The 25,987-nt window shown below is 39.1% G+C and overlaps 1 protein-coding gene across 2 annotated transcripts in view; it reads left to right on the top strand.

The window, feature by feature from the left end:
- FRY (FRY microtubule binding protein) overlaps window positions 1–25,987 on the top strand; it is a 328,357-nt gene that overhangs the window by 227,404 nt on the left and 74,966 nt on the right. For both annotated transcript variants that reach the window (XM_059995989.1, XM_059995991.1), the window contains exons 25-35: window positions 845–936; window positions 1,225–1,397; window positions 2,703–2,863; window positions 4,455–4,565; window positions 8,243–8,397; window positions 15,762–15,861; window positions 16,176–16,347; window positions 20,428–20,684; window positions 21,130–21,276; window positions 22,710–22,878; window positions 23,840–23,930. In XM_059995989.1, coding sequence (XP_059851972.1) covers window positions 845–936; window positions 1,225–1,397; window positions 2,703–2,863; window positions 4,455–4,565; window positions 8,243–8,397; window positions 15,762–15,861; window positions 16,176–16,347; window positions 20,428–20,684; window positions 21,130–21,276; window positions 22,710–22,878; window positions 23,840–23,930 — 1,628 coding nt within the window. The remainder of the gene's footprint in view (window positions 1–844; window positions 937–1,224; window positions 1,398–2,702; window positions 2,864–4,454; window positions 4,566–8,242; window positions 8,398–15,761; window positions 15,862–16,175; window positions 16,348–20,427; window positions 20,685–21,129; window positions 21,277–22,709; window positions 22,879–23,839; window positions 23,931–25,987) is intronic.

The raw sequence follows: 25,987 nt of genomic DNA on the forward strand, positions 1-25,987 counted from the left end.
TTGGATAAAATGTGTGTATTTCTCAGACAGAAAAGACATGTTGAGGTAGAAATGTACCTTTCAACTATTCACCAACATGCTTTTAACAATGAATCTTACTATTTTAACTTTTGTTATTTTCATTAATTTTTGATATTTGAGTATTTAGTATAATCTGTTTCCGATTTTAAAAGATTTTAAGTCCTAAACTTACGAAAGAAGAGCGACCTAAATAGTCATATGTATGTTAAGATATTATATTCTTTTGTAAGAGGTTTGAGTTAAGATTGAATTTGGGGTTGTAGTTAGTTTGCTTTTTTTTATAAGGGGTTGAATAGCCAAGAACATTATTTGTTTCATCTGGTATATAAAGCACTTTCCTCAACATTATCTTCCCTGAAGTGAACTCTGAAAAGGATAAACTTAGAATGTAGCAGGATAAAAAATTAAATAAAATAGAATAAGACTAAAAAAGAGGCTTCCCATGTAGTAGATAAGATACAAGAAGTAGCAGAAGTTTGGCAATTTAAGTAAGAACAGTGTTACCTCTGTGACCAGAACTGGTGGGACTGTTAGCATCCACTGTCCTTTGCCATTTCTTCCTGATGCTTTAGTTTTTCAGCAGCTGCTGGAGGCCTCTAGGAAATGAGACTTCTTGACTCTCAACATTTCCAACTTACAGATATTTATTGGCCCACTTGTGATCTGTTTCTCTCATAACCTGTGATAGCAAGCATTTTCTCTAAGGATTAGGAAGAAAGAAAAATACTTTTTGTCCTTTGTGTTTAGAAAATTGAAAATGACTAGATGACATCTTCCTTTATCGTGCCCATGTTTATAAGTGGTATTACCTCTTTCTGCACAGAACAAAAAACGCCGAGAACGGCGAGACTTGTTAAGGCTACAGCTACTTCGAATTTTTGAACTTCTGGCTGATGCTGGCGTAATAAGTGACAGGTAGGGTGGAAATTCTACTGAGTTGGTCTCTCCTCACCAAACTGATGTCTTTGCCTCTCTTTTTTTCGTTCTGTCTTTTTTTTTTTTTTTTTAATATATTACCTTTAACTTTTACTTAGAAAAGTCCAAAAAACCTTGTTTTTTTTCATATTCTGTTTACACTCCATATACGTCAAGGACAAATTGAGTGTGCGAGTTCTAACAGTGAATCTTATTTTCCATGAAGCATGATGCACTGCTTTGACATCAAGACTAATCATCTACAAGTTTAATTTCCTTTTATTCCAGCACCAACGGAGCCTTAGAACGGGATACTTTAGCCCTTGGAGCTTTGTTCTTAGAATACGTGGACCTGACCCGCATGCTCCTAGAAGCTGAAAATGATAAAGAAGTGGAAATTCTTAAAGATATCCGGGCACATTTTAGTGCCATGGTTGCCAACTTGATTCAGCGCGTTCCAGGTACAGTGATGCATCACTGCAAATTACCTTTTGTGCTTGAAATATCATTTGTGTTCCTCGTTACTGTGCTTTCCTCTTTAAACCTACTGACCTGCTTGCAGGTCTGGGATGGGATCGTGTATTTGTTTGGAAATCCTTGGAACAGATCGTGGGCATGCAGCACAGAGTTGGAAGGGCAACAATAGAAATTAACTTTGGCTTTGTGCTCATCATTATTTCTGTTCTTTGTTTTGGTTCCCACCTGAAAATGAACCTGTATGATTTCCATAGAAAGGAAGTAATCCAGAGGGAAAGTTCACAAAAGCTCTATGTTTTCATTCTCACGGTGCTAATCTGTGAACATATAATCTCAGCAATATTCCTGCTCTCAACTCTATCCAGTCAACACATTATATATAGAATTCTATATAGCTTAAGAAATTATATTATTGGGATTTTTTTCATAGAACAAATGGGTCTGAAACATTTTCATATAATAGAAGCACAGAGAATAAAAATAGCTGGTCAGTTTGGTATAAAAATTAATTGCTGGAATTAACATGTTTTGACATAATTACAAAAAGCTGCAGCTCATCTGTTTCTACTTTTTCATTATGATTTAACATTATGATGTTGTAAAACATTCTTACCAATCCTCCTCATTTTTGATGACCCTAAATTAAGATTTGCCTTCTTGGGCTTCCCTGGTGGCGCAGTGGTTGAGAGTCCGCCTGCCGACGCAGGGGACACGGGTTCGTGCCCCGGTCCGGGAAGATCCCACATGCCGCGGAGCGGCTGGGCCCGTGAGCCATGGCCGCTGAGCCTGCGCGTCCGGAGCCTGTGCTCCGCAACGGGAGAGGCCACAGCAGTGAGAGGCCCGCGTATTGCCAAAAAAAAAAAAAAAAAAAAAAAGATTTGCCTTCTTCAGTTAAAGAATGTTTGTTTGAGGTAGACAGTCTATCCGTTGTGTTTCACAGTTCTTCCTAAAGACGCAGCAGCAGTCAAGAGAACGTTTTATGTGTAACCAGCAGCCGAGTGGAAGGTGTTGCAGTTTCTCTAGATAATGCTTAGAAAACAGGGTCTGTGAGTCCATCTTCTATCTCTGCTTTCTGCTCTGAGACAAGGTGCTGTTGACTGAAACATGAGGAGAGGAACGAAAATTAAGCTTGACTTTTTAAATACATATTTCATGGTGTAAAGAAAACTTGAGTTAGAAAACGAAATTACTCCTTTCCCCAAAACTTAAGGATCATGCCTAATCGCAACGTAAACTGTATTCACTGTATTTTTCCGTCTAGTAGACTCTTAGCTCTGTTTTCTCTCTAGTTCACCACCGAAGATTTCTCTTCCCCCAGCAAAGCCTGAGGCACCATCTTTTCATCTTATTCAGCCAGTGGGCAGGACCCTTCAGCATTATGTTCACTCCTCTGGATCGTTACAGTGATAGAAATCATCAGATTACAAGATACCAGTATTGTGCATTGAAGGTAGGTCACCTTTGCCTCATGAATGACTTTTGTCAGATTGATGGTCTCTTTCCTTAAACAACGATGCCTTAAATACGATTAAAATAAATAATATAATATGACATGAGAAAATATAAGCACACATGCAAAAAAAACCAAATATATACACGTATATAAATACATAAGCTTACTCTATAAATTCTAAAATATCCATACATAAACAAAATAGATAGCTATGTATAAACATGTAAATATTCCGATTGTGTTCACAATTTCAAAATGCCAAACTTTTCCAAGATCCCACTTTTATCTAAGGTTTCTACTATATGAAAACCATAGTTTTTGCTCATTTACCCTTTAAGTAACTGCCTTGCCAGTTAATTTCCAGCTTAAAATATATATATTCCCTTTTTAGTCTCCTCCTATCCTAAAGACTCCCAGAAATAAGTTTCTACACTACTAGGACTGTTCAACATTTTCAGAACCATTATTCCTTACAGCTTAATTTCCTTTAGAAAACTAGCTGTATATTGTCTCAGTCATATACACCAGGAGTTGCTAACTGTCACGTTGACTTTTGACTCTGTGGAGCTAATATAAGCCATGGCCCTGATAATCATTTGGACCTACGGATTACAAAGTGAATCAAGATCTTCCCTTCTCTTGCTTTCTCCCCACCTCAAAGGAACTAAAGTTCATATTCTTCATTTTCTTTATCTTTGATTAAGAATCACAATTATTTATTTCTACATAGTTTGCTTTAGTTTCATGGTTTAAAGGAAGATGTAATCTAGTAATTTATGGTTTCATAGTGTATCAGTCAAGTATTTGTCAAGTTTGTTGGTTCAGTATATTAGTTAAATATTTGTCATCAAAACAAAATTTGAAAAGCTACATTTATCATAAGCAGAATTCATTCACTTGAAGTCGCTGATGGTAAGTTTATTTTAAGTTCTGTGAAATGGTCATTTTGTTTTGAATATCTCAGCCTTTCATTATAAAGATTTATAAAATTACATGTCTACAAAGTTCAATTTATGGGTTTTAACTCTTATAAAAAGAGACAAAATTGGGAATCTGGTATTTTTTATTGAATCTACTAAGGAATACTTTAAAATCTTGTGGAAATAACTGCTTTAAAAGACCCTCATCGGGACTTCCCTGGTGGCGCAGTGGTTGAGAGTCCTTCTGCCAATGCAGGGGACAGGGGTTCAAGCCCTGGTCCGGGAAGATCCCACATGCTGCGGAGCAGCTGGGCCCCTGTGCCACAGCTGCTGAGCCTGTGCTCTAGAGCCTGCAAGCCACAACTACCGAGCCCACGTGCCACAACTGCTGAGGCCCACGTGCCTGGAGCTCATGTTCCTTAGCAGCAGAGGCCACTGCAGTGTGAGGCCAGTGCACCGCAGTGAAGGGTGGCCCCCGCTTGCCATGGCTAAAGAGGCCCTGCGCGCAGCAGCAACGACCCAACGCAGCCAAAAATAAAAATAAATAAATAAATAAATACATTTTTTTTAAAAAAAGACCCTCATCATTTATAAATCTAGTAGTATGTGTTTTAAAGTCAGTTGTGTACCATTCAGTCATCCCAGGTTGTGTTCTGTTTTGTCATCAGGCAATGTCAGCAGTGTTGTGCTGTGGCCCAGTGTTTGACAATGTGGGCCTTTCCCCAGATGGCTACCTGTATAAGTGGCTTGACAACATTCTGGCTTGTCAAGATTTACGAGTAAGTACTAGCCAAAAATACATTGTTTTTAAATGTCTTGGTTATCCTGCCTCAGTTGGGTTACTGACCTGTCTAAGCATCGTTCACAGCACAGTCTCTTCACACATCAGCCACAGAACTGTAGGCTTATGTGTTGTTCACATTACACTATGATGCATCAGGATAAAAAACACAGTAACATTTACCAAAATTGACTATAGACTAGGCTATAAGGCAAGTCTCCACAAAGTTCAGATGATTGAAAGATACAGGCTCTGTTCTTTGATCACAATGGCATTAAACCAATAATCAGTAATAAAGAAGATAATTAAGAAATGCTCTTCCAGATAACCAATGAGTCAAAGAATAAATAAAAATACAAAGTGAAAAATATTTTTAAATGAAGAATAATGAAACCACTACACACTAAACTTGTGGGTTTTAAATAAAACCTTGCTTAGAATATGGCCTTAAATGCATATATTGGAAAGAAAAAAGGCTGATGACCTATGCATCCATTTCAAGAAGTTAGAAAAAGAATAGCGTATCAAACTCAAAGTACATTGAAGAAATAATAGAGATAAGAGCAGAAACTAATTAAAGAGAAAAAATTACTGGAAATGATCATTTAAACCAAAAGTTGAATTTGTTAAAAGACTAATAAAATTAGTATATCCATGGCAAGTCTGATTAAGAGAGATAAGGTGTATGTCACCAACCTCAGAAATGTAAGGGGACATCACTACAGATGCTACAGATATTAAAAATAAGTAGAACATATGAACATCTTTGTGCCAATAAACTTCAAAATTTAGATAAAATAGACAAATTCCTAGAAAAACACAGCACAAGAAGAAAAGAAAATCAGAAGTCATACAAGTAAAAAAGAAAATTAATCTATAATTGAAGGTCTTCCCACAAAGAAAACTTTAGGACCAGATGGCTTTATGGATTAATTCAACATTTAAGGAACAGATTGCATTGATTTAATGGAAATCCTCAAAGAGAAAACAGATGAAGAGGAAACATATCTCGACATGTTTTATGAGACCCGCATACTAAAACCTGACAAGAATTTAACAAGAAAGACAGTTAAAAGGCAAATTCATTCATGAACATAGATACAGAAACTTTAAACAAAATATTAGAAAATTGAATTCAGTGATATATTAAAAAGATGATTCATCATGATCAAGTTGGGATTATTCAAGAACTACAAGATTGGTTTAATATTCAAATGTTCAATTCATTTGTATATTATATTAAAGTCGCAAGAAGGAAATATCATCTGATCATTTCAATAGATGCAGAAAAAGCATTAATAAAATTCTACATTCATTCATAAGAGAAACTAATGAAACTAAGAATAAAAAAGAACTTCCTTAGTTTGATAAAGGGTGTCTTTAAAAACAAAAAAAACCCAGTAGTAAACATCACACTAAATTGTGAATATTGAAAGTGTTCTCTGAGACTAGAATGACCAAGGAAGCCCATTTTCATTACTTCTATCAACATTATACTAAAGATCCTAGCCAGTGTTTTAGAAGAGAAAAAATAAGATATCATGAGTGAAAAAGAAGAAATAGTTTATACAGAAACAGACTCACAGACTTAGAGAACGAATTTATGGTTATGGGAGGTGGGAGGGATAGATTGGGAGTTTGGGATTGACATGTACATACTGCTATATTTAAAATAGATAACCAACAAGGACCTACGGTACAGCATAGGGAACTCTGCTCAATGCTCTGTAATAACCTACATGGGAAAAGAATTTGAAAAAGAATAGATACATGAATATGTATAACTGAATCACCTTGCTGTACACCTGAAACTAACACAACATTGTTAATCAACTATACTCCAATATAAAATAAAAATTGAAAAAAAAATAGTTTGTAGATCTAAATGTGAAAGCTGAAAAACTGAAGTTTCTAGGAAATAAAACAGAAGGCTATTTTAATCCCTGGGGTTAGGGAAAGATTTATTAAATAGGATGCAAAAATTACTAACCATAAGGGGAGACTAATTAATAACTTCTGTTCGCCAAAAGACACAATTATGAGTGTAAACAGGCTAGCTGTAGAGTAAAAAAAGATATTTGCAACATAAAGCCAACAGACTTCTTATCTAGAATATATAAAGGACCTCTACAAATAAATAAGGTAAAGACATTCATAGAAAAATGAGCAAGAGACTTAAGCAATTTACAAAAGAGGTTATCCAGTATGTGCAATGTAAGACATGTATAGAAATATTCAAAGCAGTATTATGAAGTCAAAAGCTGGAAACAACCCAGATGTTCATCAGTAGTAGAATGAATAAATTGTGGAGCAATCATAAATTAGAATACTATACAACAATGAAAACGAATAAATGTTGATGACTTTTAAACATAAGTTGAGTGAAAGAAAGACACAAAATTATATACTCTATAATTCTATTTACACAGAGTTCACAACAGCTCAAACTAACCAGTGGTGGTAGAAATCCAGATAGTGGTTACTTTTGAGGACGAGAGGCTAGTGATGAAGAGAATACACAGAGCAGGCTTCAGTGGTGCTGGTGATCTGGTTTCTTCTGGTATTCACACTAGTGTGTTTAGTTAACATAACTCACCATTTACTTGTGAATTATACTATCTACATTTTATAAAGTTTCTAAAGCACAATAAAAACTTGCTGACTTTCTTTCAAGTTGAACTAAGTTTTTAATGAGATGTTATTTTTAAGTCCTTTGCAATAGTATCACCAGCTTTTATCTGCTTCTAAGTACTTAAGCCCATGGGGAACTAGGTTGATGATATTTGACCATCCAATTAGAATATAGCTCCCCAACTATACTCCAATAAAAATTAATTTTAAAAAATGGTAATTTTGGTACACAATAAAGATTTTTAGTTTAAAAAAAAAGCAAAAGAAAGGAAAAGAATATAGCTCCCATCTGGGCCCATACCCTATAATATAAGAACAAACAAGGCATAATCTTTCCTTCTCCACCTTGTTGCTACTGGCAGGAGAATGGACAACTTCAGGAAGAGGCAGGAAAATGTTACTTTCTGAGGGGAATATAGCCTCCAGACACCAGGCTTGTCCTGGACAAATGGGACCATCCAGTATTTAACAGTAGCTTCAAGAATCATCAGTTAATGATCCTATTAATTCTATCTAGTATGATAATCTTTTCATATGAAAGTCTCCGATCAAAAAGAGCTTATTGATATTGTATTTCTTTTTAAAAGATTGCCAGCTAAGCTGTACACCATATATTTAGTAATTAAGCCTCATAAACATATTCCCTCTGATCTTTTTCCTTAAAAGACTTGGCATTCATGAAGGCTCTCCTTTCATATATTTAAATTTTTTAAACCAAATACATGTATTTTTCAAAAATATTTTAAATACAAAAAAGAAACATTGCCAATGAAGTCTTTATCACCTTTTCAGAGTTAAAAATCGAGAATGAGTGGAGCCTATATGACAGACTTACACTGAGTCAAATTTAGTTTATACATTTCAGTTTTCAGTTGCAACATTGCATCCTCTTAAAGAGGAATTCCTGGAATAAAAGTAATCAAGATAAATGTTCAGTGTTCGCTTTCCTTTTACACAATTGATATTCGCTAAGCTTGATTTTGTGTCTTTCCCTTGAATAATCTTTCATTAAGCGTGAATGGTTGCTTTCCTCCATGTGTTCAGGTTCATCAACTTGGCTGTGAAGTTGTTGTCTTGCTATTGGAACTAAATCCTGACCAAATAAATCTTTTCAATTGGGCAATTGACCGATGCTACACTGGTTCCTACCAACTCGCATCCGGCTGCTTCAAAGCCATAGCAACTGTGTGTGGAAGCAGGTACGAATTCCTTAAGTGGAAGGTACTGGGCAACGGCAAGTGCAATTAAGGTTACTCTTCATCGTACGAATAATTGAGAGCTGACTGTTTTTGCAGATATTTGAACAGAGTAAATTCTAAGGAAATACAAAATGGCCTCTCTTTCCCCAGCAGATAGCCTATTCCCTCTAAGTTTACAGCTACGTTGTTTTTTCATTCTACTGGGAGAATGGTTTGTAGTTATAGACTGAAAATTTTTTTTAATTGCCTGGAAATTTATAATGAAGTATTAGAGCAGGATTTGAAAATGGTAAAGATACCTTAAAGGAATTTCTAGAAATGTTTGTGAAAGGTATGAACTGTAAGCACTTCAGCCATTTTGAGACCAAACTAAACTCGGGAAGCAACCTAAAAATGTTAAATTTCTCTTGCCCAAACCTTGAGAAAAGAAAAAAAGAAAGGAAAATGTGTCTCCTGGGATTCCATGGATTGTACTTTTAAAACCAGTGCCCTAGCTATGTAAATTAGTCACTCAGTGGAGTATTTCAGTTCTATGATTTATTGAAAGAAGTTGTTTCATAACTAAGACGAAAGGGTTAATGAAGCCTCCCCATATTGCAAAAGCTACTCCCAAGGAAGAGCTTATCATGTGTTAGAAATCCAGAGAAGGCAGCTCAAGTTTATTTTATTTTATTTTTTTAACATCTTCATTGGAGTATAATTGCAGTACAATGGTGTGTTAGTTTCTGCTTTATAACAAAGTGAATCAGCTGTACATAAACATATATCCCCATATCTCCTCTCTCTTGTGTCTCCCTCTCACCCTCCCTATCCCACCCCTCTAGGTGGTCACAAAGCACCGAGCTGATCTCCCTGTGCTATGCGGCTGCTTCCCACTAGCTATCTATTTTACGTTTGGTAGTGTATATATGTCCATGCTACTCTCTCACTTCGTCCCAGCTTACCCGTCCCACTCCCCGTGTCCTCAAGTCCATTCTCTACATCTGTGTCTTTATTCCTGTCTTGCCCCTAGGTTCTTCAGAACCTTTTTTTTTTTTTTTTTAGATTCCATATATATGTGTTAGCATACGGTATTTGTTTTTCTCTTTTTGACTTACTTCACTCTGTATGATAGACTCTACGTCCATCCACCTCACTACAAATAACTCAATTTCGTTTCTTTTTATGGCCGAGTAATATTCCATTGTATATATGTGCAACATCTTCTTTATCCATTCATCTGTCGATGGACACTTAGGTTGCTTCCATGTCCTGCTATTGTAAGTAGAGCTGGAATGAACATTGTGGTACATGACTCTTTTTGAATTATGGTTTTCTCTGGATATATGCCCAGTAGTGGGATTGCTGGGTCGTATGGTAGTTCTGTTTTCAGATCTTTAAGGAACCTTCATACTGTTCTCCACAGTGGCTGTATCAATTTACATTCCCACCAACAGTGCAAGAGGGTTCCCTTTTCTCCACACCCTCTCCAGCATTTATTGTTTGTAGATTTTTTGATGATGGCCATTCTGACTGGTGTGAGGTGATACCTCATTGTGGTTTTGATTTGCATTTCTCTAAGGATTAGTGATGTTGAGCATCCTTTCATGTGTTTGTTGGCAATCTGTATGTCTTCTGTGGAGAAATGTCTATTTAGGTCTTCTGCCCATTTTTGGACTGGGTTGTTTTTTTATACTGAGCTGCATGAGCTGCTTGTAAATTCTGGAGATTAATCCTTTGTCAGTTGCTTCATTTGCAAATATTTTCTCCCATTCTGAGGGTTGTCTTTTCGTCTTGTTTATGGTTTCCTTTGCTGTGCAAAAGCTTTGAAGTTTCATTAGGTCCCATTTGTTTATTTTTGTTTTTATTTCCATTTCTCTAGGAGGTGGGTCAAAAAGGACCTTGCTGTGATTTATGTCATCAAGTTTATTTTTGAAAGGACTGATATAGGCTGTTGATTGTCCCTTTTAATTAAATATTGCATTTTAAATAGCTATCTTGAGCTACAGGGTGACGGGAATAAATGTAAATTAGTTGTAAATTCCAACCTGTTATGGTTCTAAATGAATAAGAACAGTATTTTAGAAGACATCTACTTTCAATCAACCTAAAATGAACATGCTTTTTAAAGAGGCAAGTTTCTCTTTAATATTTTTCTTTCTTTTATAAAGATAGTAGATGACATTTCATGTCTAAAGCTTTCGTTTTCCATAATCTTAGTAGTAAATTTTTATTATATATATATGTTAACTTCCATAAAAGTCATATCAGATGAACGTAATCTAAACTGTCTGATTTTCCATTGGTTTATTTCTTGATGTTAGCAATACTAAGTAATTTATTTATCCTATTGGATATTACCAAAATAACATTTTTTATAAGAGTCTCTTTCTCTGGAGTGTTGTTTTATTTTCGGGTATTTCAGCATTCTAGAAATAAATTTCTGTTCTTTGATTTTTAAAAATGTATTTAGAATCTATGACTTAGACCATAGATTCATTTGACAAAAATGAGAGTAATAAAAGTTCGCTCTCTTCACTGCCCTTCTCCCAGTGAACTTGGTTTGAACTATCCCAGTCACATTTATTTCATTGCATGGCCCTCTCATAAAATATCACACTGCATTCCTCTGGATAAATCTAGGTATTTTTTTTAGGGAGCACAAATAAATGTTTTATGACTTTAGCAATATAGTCTCAATTCCAATAATATCTCAGTCACAAAAACATTAGGCTATAAAGCCCTCTATGTTTAGAGTAGATTTTTTAAGATAGCATCCTAAAATATTTTGATTTCTTAAACACGTGTCGCCTATCAGCTTACTTCACAACACTCATCTGTTCAGAGGGAAAGTCAGAGGGCCAGGCAATGCCATGGCTGCAACCTCCTGCCAAGGCCGTAGCCAACATGTGACCGTAAATGGTGGTCGTTTCTCATCACGGGGCACGTTCAGAATTTCACGTTTCAGCTGTGGCTTAAATTTGCCCTCTTTTCCCGTAAGTTCTCAGTCTGTGTCGTGTGGATAAGCCTCCAGATTTCTTTGCACGGTCCTCGCACTTCAGTTTTCAGTACTTTTTTCAAAAGCAATTCTGGTGTTTTAGACTTTGTTTTTTGCAAGTTTGCTTCTAAAAAACACCTAAATAATTTATGAAATAATCTGTTCCTAAAATATCATACATAAACTGGATCATATTTTAAATTCCTCAAACAAGGTGTCTGTGCAGTAACTCCTGCAACAAGACATACCCTAAAGTGAAGAATTCTTCCTGTAAAGAAAAGAATTACCTCTTCCTTGTCAAATGAGAATGATCATACGCTATATTTATTTTTGTAGGAATATGACAGTTTATAAGCAGACTCATTTATTTAGGAACCACTTATAACTGACCTTAAAATACCTAAAAGATTTCACATTTTAAAAATGCTCTTGTGGATTAAAATTTTCTACCTTTAGTTTTAGAACTAAAGCAATTTTTACGTAGTTAATATATCAATCCTTATATTCAAGAGCTGTGATAATGGGAAAAATGGTTCTCTGCATTTTTCTTTTTAGTTTATTTCTCCAAATGACTCTGTGTGTGTGTGTGTGTACACGTGCGTGTGTTGTGAACTTGCTGGTCTCCAGTCAAAACTATAACTGTAACTATAACTAGGATCTGACTCTGGTGACGTTGAGAGATTTGGAAGTCAGAGTGGAAAGTGAATAGGACCAGGGGAAGTGAGTATAAAAGTAGAAAGTGATGGTAGAACTAATAATATTAGTTTTGAAGCATTTTTCTTAAGGTATGTTTCATATTTGATTAAAATCTATTAAATGCAGCTCAGTACTATAATTTAGCACAAAAGAAAATAGCTCACCTGTCAGGCAGCATTAGTTCAAATAACTGTTTGGGTTCTGTATGTGTTCTTATTAATTTTCCCCTCAACTCCAAGTTATATCAGTTTGGAAGAGATAGGGAAATTGAGAAAGAGATTAAATGGCTTTCCAAGGTTATAAATCAAGGTAAATAATATGCTCTATATTAAAAGTATAGACCGCTTCCAATCACTAGCTTAACTCAACAGAATTCTCTTCATATTTAATTAAATACTTAAGAATGCCATTGTTTTTACTCTTACTCTGTAACATACGACTAGAATATAGTTAATAGATGCCTTAGAATTACATGCAAGATCAAAGTTTTAATTTTTAAAGAATTTTGTTGGGTTTATTTTTGGAGGTGGTTTTTGTTGTCATTGTTCTTTGCACGTCTGCCTTGCCTTAACTGTCTATAAATCTTTGCTCATTTAAATCAGGCACTGCAAACTTGATTCCTTAAAAGTAAATGCCCCACATTTCTTAAGGGAATAGCATCCATCTATTGCCAAGGAAGACAAGGGAAGCTTCTGATTCATGAATCTCAGTCATACTCCCTAACTGGTGACGTAGAGCCTCATTTGGTTGTGTCACTCAGCTGGAGAATTCCAGGAGAGCACAGAGCTTGGGAATTTGGGCTCTGGAAACATACTGTCTTGAGTTTGAATTCTAGCTCTGCCTCTCATTAAGCTGTGTGCTCTTGAACAAGTTACTACAAATGCTTGCTCATTTGTGAAATAGGAGTGATAATAGGGTTAGGGTAAGAATTAAGTAAAACCAATCTCTTGACCTAAGGTCTAGCACATGGCAAGCACCCTGTAAACACTATTATTATTCAACAGCTATTGGAGGCAAAGAGCTATGATGTAATCATATCAGCTGGTACAATCTGCTTCTCTTTAGAATAAAATTATTCTGAGCTTCGTCATTTAGTTCTAAGCCAGAGCTAGTGGGTATTTCTCAAATTCTTCAAAATCTCCTCTCTTTCCGATTGAAAAAACAGTTTTATTTCTTGTTTACTTTCTGAACCATATTTACCTTTCATATTTATTTTACCTTTTTTTTTTTTTTTTTTTTTTTGCGGTGTGTGGGCCTCTCACTGTTGTGGCCTCTCCCGCCGCGGAGCACAGGCTCCGGACGCGCAGGCCCAGCAGCCATGGCCCACGGGCCCAGCCGCTCCGCGGCATGTGGGATCTTCCCGGACCGGGGCACGAACCCGCACCCCCCACATCTGCAGGCGGACTCCCAACCACTGCGCCACCGGGGAAGCCCTACCATTTTATTTTTGTTCTGTATGAGCACAGCTGTCTTTATTTCTTTTACCCTTCCACTGCCTACATTGAATAATTAAATACTGAAAAATGTGACATTTGGTTTCTAAGCCTATTTTAAACATCTAAGTACAGATGTTTCATTTATGCTCTTGTACTCATTTGAGAGCTTTCTAATTTTTTCCTTCTCTGGGTTTCTTTCATTTTCTGTATCTGTGTTATTTCTTTCAATGTTGTTCCCCTTAAACTCTGTAGCTCAGTCTTAAGCAGCTAATTGAATTCCCTAATTACTCAGTCAAGTGCATAGCCCTGCATAAGAGGGAGGCTTCGTCTACCCTCTTACTGCCTTTAAATCCCCAGTGATCCTTAGTAGTTTCCAGTGTTTATTTATATTAAAAACATATGTATTAAATCCCAGTGTCAGAGACAGCAATGTAGGTAAGATGTCTCTGCTACTATGGGGCTCAGAAGAAAGTTACCTTTCTATTTTCACAGTCAGAAAGGTCTGTTTCCAGATACTGCAGTTTGTAAGAATTCCAAATTAGCCTGGCCATGAAATGATCTATTGTGAGGTGTCCAAGAGGCTGATAGCACTGTGGATAAGTGTTTGAATTCTTTGGAGTCATACAAATCCAGGATGGAATCTAGACTCCACTACTTCTCCCTAACCTTTGGCAAGTACTTAACTTCTTTAAGCCTCACAAGCTTGTTGTGAAGATTAAATAACAAATCTAGATGAAGGACTTGGTACAATAACTAGCACAAAGTAAGCACATCATAACATAAGTGTCATCCATTGTTTATCATCCTCCTCACCACCATTATTTGGGGGCTTTGCCCAGTTTCTCACCTAACACATCAACCTCATGCATTTTTGCTCACTTAAAATTAAAGTTCTAGAAAAGCAATCATTTGGGAGTGCTAATTGGTAAAGCCACTTTGGAGGGCAATATAGCAGTATCTGTCAGAATTTTAATGTGCCCTTTGACCCTGCATGACCTCTTCTAGAAATCTGTTCTAAAGAAATTCTTGCACATGTGGTGTTTGTGGTATTATCATAGTGAAAAAAATGAAAGTAACCTTTAAATGTCCGTCAACACATGTCAAAGTTTGGCTTCCCCAGGAAGCAAGACTCTGAAGTAGAGATTTGAGTCCAGGAAATTTATGAGGGAATGCCCTTGAGATCAACATCTGTGGGGAAGTGAGGGACACAGGACTGGGCAGAGGAAAGAAACCTCAGCCAATCCCACAGGGGTGCTCCTGGGGAGTAGGCATGACGTTGGCCTAGGCAATTCCCAGAGGGCTATTCAGCCAAAGGTATCAGACTGCAGCACTGTAGTGGGAGACTGAGTGCCTCAGTCCTGAAGGGGGATCTAGGTGGCACACCGCAGCATCCACTACAAGAGTGGTTATTTATGGTACGTCCATACTATGGAACACAGTCCAGCTACTAGAAAGCCTGAGCCTCACTGTCCAGTGAAAAAGCGAATCCCCAAACAATACATGTAGGTAGTATAATTACATTTATGTTTAAAATTCTGTGTAACGGGGGAGAGGTATTTTCATATATAACCTTTCAAAATGGTGTTCTCTCTGCACCATGCTCCCCCTTCCATGGCCTTGCTAACAATTACCATGTCTCTTGGCGCTTCAGGGCTTAGTTTACTTGTTTCCTCCTTCAAAAAGCCTCCTCTAACTCCAAGTCTGATGTAGGTGTCCCTTGTCGGGATTCTGTTTCATGCTGTGGATAATCCCACCACAGCTCATCATAACTAGACTGTATAGTTTGTCTCCCTAACTAAACCGTAAGCCTTCCTTAGGGGAGGGCACCAGCCTTACTAACTTAGTATCATCTGTACTTTGCAGTCGTTTCTGATAGATGTTTGGTGTTTAATAAATTTAGATAGGTTGAATGAAAATAGTAAGTCAGTGAGCTGTTGAGAAATTTAGACATATTGTCTTCTTCTTTTCCTCTTGTATTTGGTTCTCATTGAAATCTATTTGCAGTAGATAGACTTTTGTGTTCATTTATCCTGGTGTGACTATATTCAGTTTTCACCCAAAATAGAGCTATTTCCCTTCACCTGCTAATAAACAGCAAAAGAATGAGGGGGGTGGGGGAATGGCCACATGGGCTTGGGAATGTCTTTAGTAAGTGTGACCGAGGTCAGCGTACCATGTAGAATTTTGAGAGGTAATGATTTATCAAGATTACTAGCCAGGCTGTCTCCTAAACTATGCTGTTTATTTTTTTTTAGGAACTATCCCTTTGACATAGTGACATTGTTAAACCTCGTTCTATTCAAGGCTTCTGACACCAACAGAGAGATTTATGAACTCTCCATGCAGCTCATGCAGGCACGTACCCTTGACTACGTTGAAATGTCCATCCTCGAGCACAGAAAATAGAAATGGTAGTTGATCTACTGGGTTGCTATTTATTGAGACGTCTTTATTTATTTCTGCATCTCACCGGTGGATATGATGAGTGAGAAAACAATTACCTAATCTTCTGTAAACATAGGAAGCAGCCGATGCTTTACCTTTAATACAATATTAAAATATTCGTTCATTAGTTTTTATTACAAAACTTTATTCAATATAAATACTCCTGAGATAGCAAGCCAATGTCGTTTCATACTGTTTATTACTTTCCTACTACTTCTTTATAGATCCTTGAAGCAAAGCTTTTTGTGTACTCGAAGAAAGTAGCTGAACAAAGACCAGGAAGTATTCTCTATGGAACACACGGCCCGTTGCCGCCCCTGTACAGCGTGTCACTAGCCCTCTTGTCGTGCGAACTGGCCAGGATGTACCCCGAGCTCACTCTCCCTCTCTTCTCAGGTACCATGGGATAGTCAGTCATGACATGTGTGATCATTTCTGCTCTAAGTGTTCTTACTTTTTAAATTCTAGTGTAATTTAGAATCAAAATTATTGATGCTAAATTTGTAGCTCAGAATTACTCTGGGCTAAGTTCGGTTACGTATAAAAGTAAATTCTAGAATATCTTTAAAACAGTGTATTTGTCTAAAATAGTGTTGGTATAAATAAACATAGGGCAAATGTGAAGATGCTTAGATGAATCATAATACTTTACATACCCTGTGTATGTAAAATTTCCCAAAGAAATTAAATATGGGTGGAATAACTTCTAATACAGATAATTGCCGTAAGTTGTTTCCTGGTGGTGGTGATGGTGGTATTTTGTAGCTTGAATGCGACATGTATCAGTAGCTTGAATGCCACATGTCTCAGTTGTTGAGAGTTTGAATCGGGGCACACCTTTACGCGTAATCTTTGTGAATCATGTTTTGGAAAATCCATTTATCTGAAACAGACTTAGTCACATCCTTGCATTGTGCCTGAAACAGTGGAAGGACTCGAGGAAAACCTTTTTGATAAATTAATTTTCTTCTTGGAAAACTAAAATTTATTCTTATTCACTTCAACCAAGATCCGAGTGCCACCCGTATGCCAGGCACTGTGATTGGATCCTAGGAGTACGGAGGTGAATTAAACAGCCTCTCCCATCAAAGTTTCATTGTCTAGTAATAAATCTGTGCAATCCTATGATTATGATACAATTTTTAAAAAGCACATTCTCTGTATGAGATGGAAGATCAGGGAGTAATCAGTTACTGGGCCAGGAGTATCAGAAAAGACTTCCCAGAGAAGTTGATGTCTGAGCTGCAATTTGAAAGAAGAGTAGACATTTGCAAAGCAGATGAATAGTTGACATTGCAGTTGGCAAGCAGACGGCATTACAGGCCAAGGAAATATCATACGCATTGGCTTAGAGGCATAAAATACAATGATGCCTTTGAGAGATTATGTAGTCGTCAGTTTGGCTAATACAACATGCAGGGAAGGGGGAAAGTTTGAGATGGTCACAGACAGGCAGAGAGGCAGAAGTCAATCTTGGAAGGCCTTGTATTGTACCCTAAGGAGTTTGTAGGCCAGTGACCACATACGTGCTCCTTGAAACCCCTCAGAAGCCTGTGAACAGGCAGGGCATCCAAGCGAGCTGCTTGGATTTTGAAAGCCACTCATCAGTTTCAAGCAAGAAGAGAGGGGACGAGATCAGAGTGCATTTTAGAAAGACTGACTGCAGTGTGGTGAATGGATTAGAGAACACCCAATCTAGAGAGAAGAGACCAGTTGAGAAATGATGACAGTAGTCCAAGGAGGAAATGAAGCAGACCTGAACTCGGACAGCCCAGTGAGAGCAGAGGGGAGAGACCAGAGTCAAGAGCTACTGGGCGGAGTGCACAGAAGGGAGTGCCTAGTGCCATATCTGGGAAATGGGTGGTGATAACCCCACCTGGAGAGCCGACTGGGGGAGAAGAGGTCAGGCCGAGGCAGAGATCATGAGCTCTGTTTGGGCTATTGAGTGTAGGCGTCTGTTGGACATCCTGAGTATAGACAGGCCAGGGTCGAGGGAAGGCCAGCGGTAGTGACTCACGGAAGACCAGAGGGGTCAGAACCATGGGAATGAATGAGGTCCCGAATGGAGAGCGTACAGAGTGAAAGAAAGAACCTGGACCCCCAGCTTCTAAGGACCAGGCCAAAGAAGGGCGAGGGAGCAGAGAGGGAAGGGAGGCATGTTTATAGAAGGAGAGCACCTAGAAGGTGTGTTTTATGGAGACCTAGAGAAGACAGGACTTAGGGAGACGGAGTGGAGCAGTCCACATTCCTATAGATCCCAGGAGATAAGGTCTAAAGATTACCCTGTGGATTGCACAGTTCATTGGTAACTGCCGGTAGTTTCCATGGAGAAGTAGCGGCAGAAGCCAGATCTCAGGGGCTTGGCTAAAAAGAAGCAGAAAAAGAGAGGATGGGGCTGTAGTAGGACGCAGAGTCCGAGGATGAGCGAGACTCGAGCTTGTTTCCTGGCTGAGGGGGAGAAGCCCGTAAAGAGGGAGAGACTGACAACTGGGGAGAGAGAAGATAAACAGTCCAGCAAATTTAATAAGAAAAGAAGCTCATGTAATGAGCTGCAAGTTCAAGCTAAATTTTCTGTCAAGAACTGACCTTTTGGCTATTTTGATTTATGAGGAATAAGTTGTTAAAAATAACATGGAAAAATGAGGTTTTAATAGATTCCTCGCTTTTGTTCATACTGCCTTTACCATTAAAAACCCTGTGGTGAGATTTTTACTGCCTGTAATTTCAGATGACTTAACTCCTTGTACGTAGCCAGGCCAGTTGTTCAGGTCTCTCCCAAAAGCCAGCAAATGTATACGGGATCCCACTGCCATTGTCTCACCGTTTATTTAATTTGTTTCTAAAGAGGTGAATGAGGGGTCGTTCGTGTGCCATGGCATTTTTTTTCTCTTTTCCCTTTAAAACATCTCTAAACATCCAGGCCCTGATCTAGGTGCCTGGGATACCACAGACAGACATCCCCACCCCCTTGGACCTTATGTCTGACAGACAAGATAAAATAAACATAAATAAGCAAATTATTTATAAATTTTATAGATATAAAGCTATAAACACAAATTTATTTTACGTAAATGAGTAATATGATAGAAGGTGCTCATTGCTACGTAGATTTTTATACCGCTGTTGAAAGACGACAGATATTCTTAAAGCAGTTGTCCCTCTGATTGGAAAGGTTTATTTCTCTCCAAAGTCCCAATAAATTTTTTGTGTCATAAAAATCCATGGTATCAGTCATCACATTCATGTAAGTTTAGAAATTAAGTAAATTTTGACCTGTGTGAAATATAACAGCATAACATGTCAGATTATTGTGCACAGAATTAAGTATATTCTTATTCTTCAAAATAAAAAATTGTCATTTTAATTTCAGGAAAAGGGCCAAATCAATTAAAGCTGCTGTTTCAGGGATGCGGTGGATTATCTCGGTATAATTCCTGGCATCCATGTTGTTCTGTCGTGTAGCAGGCATGAGCTCTCCAAATGAGATTACACGCCTCGCTGGATGATAGCAAATGCATCAGGCCAAGCTTTCTAATTTCCCTTAGGATAAAACAGTTTCTTCCATAAATATTAGAAGTAGGAGATGACTTAGAACTTGCAGCATATACATAAAGCTGTGCTTTTATTTCTATAGAAAGCTTATTCAGATTGTAAGATTAAATGCTGTTGGCAGTGAAACAATGTAAACATGCTATCAGAGGAAGTAATGGTGAGATGACCGGGCTGGTCATATAGTTTTACCCTTTTGACTCCTTGTTTCATAAAACAAAGCGTGGCATTGAAAGCACACTGGCCACGTAGCTGTCAGTTCTCAAGTAGACACCACGGACATGAGTCCACACGCTGGGCTTGTTCTTCCTGGAAGTTTGCATTTCACTTTTTAACAGCTAATGCTTCATGCAAGGCACTTTGTAAAATATAGGCATAGTTGAGAGGTAAGTCATTGTTATAATAATCGTAACTGCTGTTTATTAAGAGCCTACTGGATGACAGGCACTGTGCTGAGTATATTATACACATTGTGATGGTATCTTTTAATCCTCACAATTGCCCAAGGCAGGACCTGATGGGCCCCATTTTACAGATGAGGAAATTGAGGAACAGAGAGGTTAAAGAACTATCCCAGAGTCTCATGCAGCTAATAGGTTGAGGAAATGGGATCTGGTCACATGCCCTTCTGATTCCAAGTCCCCTGTTTTGTCCACCCTAACGTACCTCTTCCACTAGCAGTCGATCTGAATCCAGGAGGTCTTCCATCCCATCCCACCCAGCCTGTGCTCTCCCCGCTGTGCTCTCACTTTCCTCCACGGAGCACCTGCTGAGAAGTGAGGGTCTTGAGGACAAGCCTTGGGGAGCTGCTGTGTATGAAAATGCTTTGTAAACGGAGGGCTCTGTTGGATCTGTCAGTTGCTGTTCATCTTTCGGTTTAGTTTGATGAGATGACATGGCTCTCGGTCACTGCCCTTCCCTCTATAGAGGTCAGCCAGCGGTTTCCCACGACGCACCCGAACGGGCGTCAGATCATGCTCACCTACCTGCTGCCCTGGCTGCACAACATCGAGCTGGTGGACAGCAGGCTGCTCCTCCCAGGCTCGAGTCCCAGCAGCCCAGAGGACGACGTCAAGGACCGGGAAGGAGAGGGGACGGCTTCTCACGGGCTGAAAGGCAATGGCTGGGGCTCCCCGGAAGCTACGTCCCTGGTGCTGAATAACCTCATGTACATGACAGCCAAGGTAAACTCCGAGGAATCATGCCTCCATCCTGTGCTCCCACATCCCAGGAAACCCGGGATTATACCTGGGGGAAGTGTCATCTACCATTAAAAGTCACAAAAATAGGGTGGGGTTGGTGGTGACAGTTTCATAACAGTGTGAACGTGCTTCCTGCCACTGAACTGTACACGTAAAAATGGTTAAGATGGGAAACTTTATGTTTATTTTACCACAATTTTAATCGTGATCCTAATCATCATCATCCTAACATTTGAAAAATCATGTGAATAAATATTGTGCATTATAAATTCCTAAAAAGTGGCATCTTTCTGATGAATGGCCATTTCCCCCCTTCTTATGATTTGGAGATGACCGTGACCCTTAAAATGACTTTTAATCGGACACTTTGCGTCCTCACGTTTTTTCTGTGTGTCTCCCGAGCCGGTTTTTATTTTGTTGGTTACAGTACGGAGATGAAGTTCCTGGCCCAGAAATGGAAAATGCCTGGAATGCTTTAGCCAACAACGAGAAATGGAGCAACAACCTGAGGATCACCTTGCAGTTCCTGATCAGCCTGTGTGGGGTTAGCAGCGACACGCTTCTCCTGCCCTATGTGAGTGCCCCTCTGACGTTCAGTGGTCATTATTCTGCCGGTGGTTCCATCAGCGGTTTGCAAGTCGGAATGTGCTCTTTGGTCCAAGTAGAATAGAGATGTCAGATTTCATCAGTCACGCTAATCTCCTGTGAGCTTTCTAGATATTACATGAAAGTTCCCTTCTGCCCCTCTGAGATGCAGACTAGTGTCCTAGTGACACCTCTGTCATCCCCTTTCTAAGACTTTGGACACGGAAACCTATGAATTTAGGCGTAGACGTATTTCTAACAATTACCTAAATCTGTCTTCTAGAAACATTAGACCCACCCATTATGTAAGAGACACTAGGTGACACATTATATTTTTACTAATAAAGTGTTTCATGTTTACATCCTGATGCTCTTAAAACAATAAAAATGGAGAATATCCCAGTTGGTTTCTTCAAAGGTAAGAGAGAGAAAGAAGCAAAGAGCAATCCTGCTGAGATTCCCACCATTTAGTGTTTGTATTTAAAGGTGAGGTGATCAACAAAACCACTACATGTTTAAAACCCTGACTCAGGGGCTTCCCCGGTGGCGCAGTGGTTGGGAGTCTGCCTGCCGATGCAGGGGATGCGGGTTCGTGCCCCGGTCCGGGAAGATCCCACATTCCGTGGAGCGGCTGGGCCCGTGAGCCATGGCCGCTGAGCCTGCGCGTTCGGAGCCTGTGCTCCGCAACGGGAGAGGCCACAACAGTGAGCGGCCCGCGTACCGCAAAAAAAAAAAAAAAAAAAAAACCAAACCCTGACTCAGTTGGCATCTGTGTGCTGGTTGCTTTTCTGAGAGATTTTGTGCCTGCCTGCTGTTCCGGGCCACATCAGCCGCATTACAGCAGCTTACGTGCCGCAGGTTTGGGGGCTATGGTGATGCAGAGCTTTAGTCCAGGGTTATTTTTACAACTTAAAGCAATGCAAACAGCTCAGACTCGTTTGTTTCTTGGGTAGCAGGAGACTGAGTTTTGGGGATTTTTTTAACAGAAACAGCTAGCAGTTTTTCCCCCATGGTTCTGTATAAATAAAGTACTTTCTCAAGGTAAGACCTTACGTGGCAAGTTTTTAGTTTAGATAGAATCATGTTTAGCCCACAAGTTATCCCCAAAGTAACTCTTGTAAACTCAGCCATTAGGGAAGGTAAGACCTTTAACCACACACTCCTATCAGCTGTGCATGTGAAAGGAGGTGAGTTTTAACCCAGACACCTGACTCCTCCTGCGAGGGGAGGAGGCTCCATCAGGGTGGGCGCTTCTGGGGGGATGACGTCAACAGAATGAACGGGTTACCGTCTCCGCTGTCGACAGCCTGGGGGATGACGTGGTCAACAGAATGGACGGGTTACCGTCTCCGCTGCCGACAGCCTAACATTCTTGCGGGCCTGCTCTGGAAAATATCCCTTGTGTTCTGTTTTTCATCTCAGATTAAAAAGGTGGCCATATACTTGTGCCGTAATAACACCATTCAAACCATGGAGGAGCTTCTGTTTGAGCTACAGCAGACGGAGCCGGTGAACCCCATCGTCCAGCACTGTGACAACCCGCCCTTCTACCGCTTCGCGGCCAGCAGCAAGGCCTCGGCGGCAGCCTCCGGTAGGGGACGGGCGGCTGGGTGACACCTTGTCGTGGAGCTCTGAATTTACCTTTACGTAGAGCATCGAAAGGAAATGAGTGTGTGTTTGTTACTTTCTCTTATTCCTACAAATACACTCATTTAAAAGAAGGCTTAAGGATAGCTGAGGCTCTTAGGGCCTTGTCTGGTTAATGGAATGATTCTGTAAGGATAACCAGTAGCCGGGAGCCAGGGACTCGTATGCGCAGAGCTTCTTGCTTCAGGCTGAGCTTAGAGTGGACGCTCGTCATTTAGGTATCTCATTTCCGGACCTTCCTTCTCGTATCGATGGAATTCTCGTGGCTAATATTCTCCCAGGGTTTACTAAAATGCCCCCTGACCAGTGTTATCACTTTCGATAAATTGGTCTCTCAGCATCATTTTATGAAACATATACCACCCTCCTCAGATTCCTTGATGCTATCTTCCTTTCAATTCACCTAACGCTATAACTACCTTCAAACCTCTGTCCTCCTCTGGTCTCTTATGCCCTCTGTGTGTTCACATCCTGCTGCCAGAGCAGTGTTCTTGCAAAGAAGCAGTGGCCTAGGGATCAGAAGCTCTAGGAACTTGGAAATGCTTCACTAACATTCGTTTATTAACTCCTGGACCCAGAAATGCTAAAGGAGCTAACAGCAGGGCTGGCCACTATAAATAAGCTTGTTACCTAAGCAGCCAGGAAGAAAGGGTTTCAAGAATGTTGTAGCCTCGCTTTATAAGAGAGTTGAGGAATTTGGTTTGACCATAGCAGATGTCTGGGATTCTCCATTTCAGTGGGGCAGGCTTGGAAGGTTGTTTAGAATGTCTGAGATTATGCAGAAGATGTAAGGAATCTCACAAACAGATTTTACAGGAAATCCTTTCCTGGAATTACTTGAGACTTGAGCTTGACCCCAGCGCAGGTATTTCTTTCTAAGTGTTGCTCTTTAATCCCATCTACAGGAACCACCTCCAGCAGCAATACAGTGGTTGCTGGCCAGGACGGTTTCCCAGACGCTGAGGAAAGCAAGATATTGAAAGAATCTGATGAGAGGTTGGTGCACAAATTTGGTTTAACATCCAGCTTAACTTTCAGCAATTGTCTATACAAAGCATTAGCAAAATTTGTGGGGCTTCATAAATTTCACACACACACACACACACACACACACACACACACACACACGCATCCTTCTTTGTTTTTTAGAAACACAGATTGACTTTCAGACTCCACTCTGTATATCCCTAAAGATAACAATTTCCTGCTGAGCAAAGCCAGAGGAGAGAAAGATTAAGAGAGATGTTGTTCTGGTGGCTGAAGCCTACTTACCCCAGGGCTTAATAAAAACCACAAGTTGTTCTGCTAGTGGGCACAGACCATCTGGAGTTAGAGGGAATTTCCACGTGAAATGTTCAAATCTGGGTTTTGAATAATTTCTTAGAGACAGAGTAGTTATCTTGGGGTGACTTCTGTGAAACATCATCATTCTTCTTTTACCTTTACTCTGTCACATCTGGGTTAACCAAGAACACTGTCTAAAAGAAGTCTCAATCCCCTTCCTGTTAGCTCTTTAATGGTAATATTTCTCTTGTTCGTATTTCTGCCTTCACGTTGTCTAGGAGCTACCCATAAATAAGCAAAATCTAGATCACCATTTCCTGCAGTTTGGTTGTGAAGAGCAGAGAGACAAACCAAAAGAGATAACAGGACTGAAATTTGAAAATTAAAATTAGAATGATTCTCATGGTGTTGAAAACTCCTTAGGTTGAATATTTTTCTAGTGAAAAATAATGGGGAGCCCTTAAGAAATTAATAACAAGGATGAGATATTCACAAATTCATACTGGAGAAAATTTAGTGGATCAAATAATGAAGATAATTCATTTAGCCTAAAAAGCCCCTAGATGCTTCATGACCATCCTCAGGATTTCATCCTGTACACGAGAATACATCAGGGGCTACAGGTGGAAGATGATCTGACATGGGGCTGGAGTTCTGAAAGTTCATTCTCTAATTTAGGCATTTATCAAATTCCTCAACATGTTGATTACTGGCTGGCTGCACTGCCTTTAGGCAGATGCTCATCCTGGGAGCTTGCCTTCAGATCAAAAGCTCTAACTCAGTAGGTCATGAATTATAGACCTTTTCCTTTACAGTTCTCTAATAAAGGCCTTTCTTTCTCAGAAATGGATAATTTTCATACTCTATGCATCAATGACAGTACAAGATTATTAATTAACATGTTACTTTTTCATCTATATTTGCCAGTACCTTCTTTGGAAAACTCCCTCATGGTAAAAAAAAAAAAAAAAAAACCCATATTTCTCTAAAGATATTTCTACTTTCTGGTGGGAGTGTAACATTCTTATCATTTAATGTGTAGTCTGAAGTTTTCATCTTAATTGTATTAAGGGTAGAAAGGTGATACATTTCCATACATTAACATCTCATTACAAAGGCCCCTTTAGGACCAGAGTTCTGAGTGTCCTGCCTAAATTTTTAGTGGTAGCCTTTAAAATGAAGAAGCCAGAGAATATCTGTACTAGGCTTTCTTGTTTATCTCTTGCTTTCCTGCTCTATCACCACCTCTCTGTTGGCCATTACAAAGCCTGATGCTACCCACATTTTTACATATTTGTGCACATCTGTTATTTCACACTGACTATATCTGTTTGTCTACCTATAGGTAGGTTAGCTGGTCATATTCATATATATGGTCATACCTACATGAATGTTCTATCACAAAGGATACTATCATTCCATTGACCCTATATTCCACCTATGCTATTTCTCTAATATAGTCTGTCTTTTCTTTGAAGGTAGACTGTGCCCTCAGCCTAAAGTGTCCTTTTTCTCTGCAATCTACTTACCGCCTTCCTCCCTGTCATGTTGACTTATAGATACTTGCAAGCATACTTGTGTCTCAACCACTAGATTTTCATTCTTAGAAAACAGATTATGTAGCTCTTATACATATTTCTGTCCTCAGTGATTACCCTACTATGCTGCACATAGTAATCATTTCTTAAAATGTTTATTCAGTATGTGAATGAAAATTGGAGAAACATCACAGCCCCAGAGGTGGATAAGCTATCCAAACACCCTCCAGC

This window comes from Delphinus delphis, chromosome 18 (genome assembly GCF_949987515.2).
Source record: "Delphinus delphis chromosome 18, mDelDel1.2, whole genome shotgun sequence".
In the NCBI taxonomy this organism is placed as follows: Eukaryota; Metazoa; Chordata; class Mammalia; order Artiodactyla; family Delphinidae; genus Delphinus; species Delphinus delphis.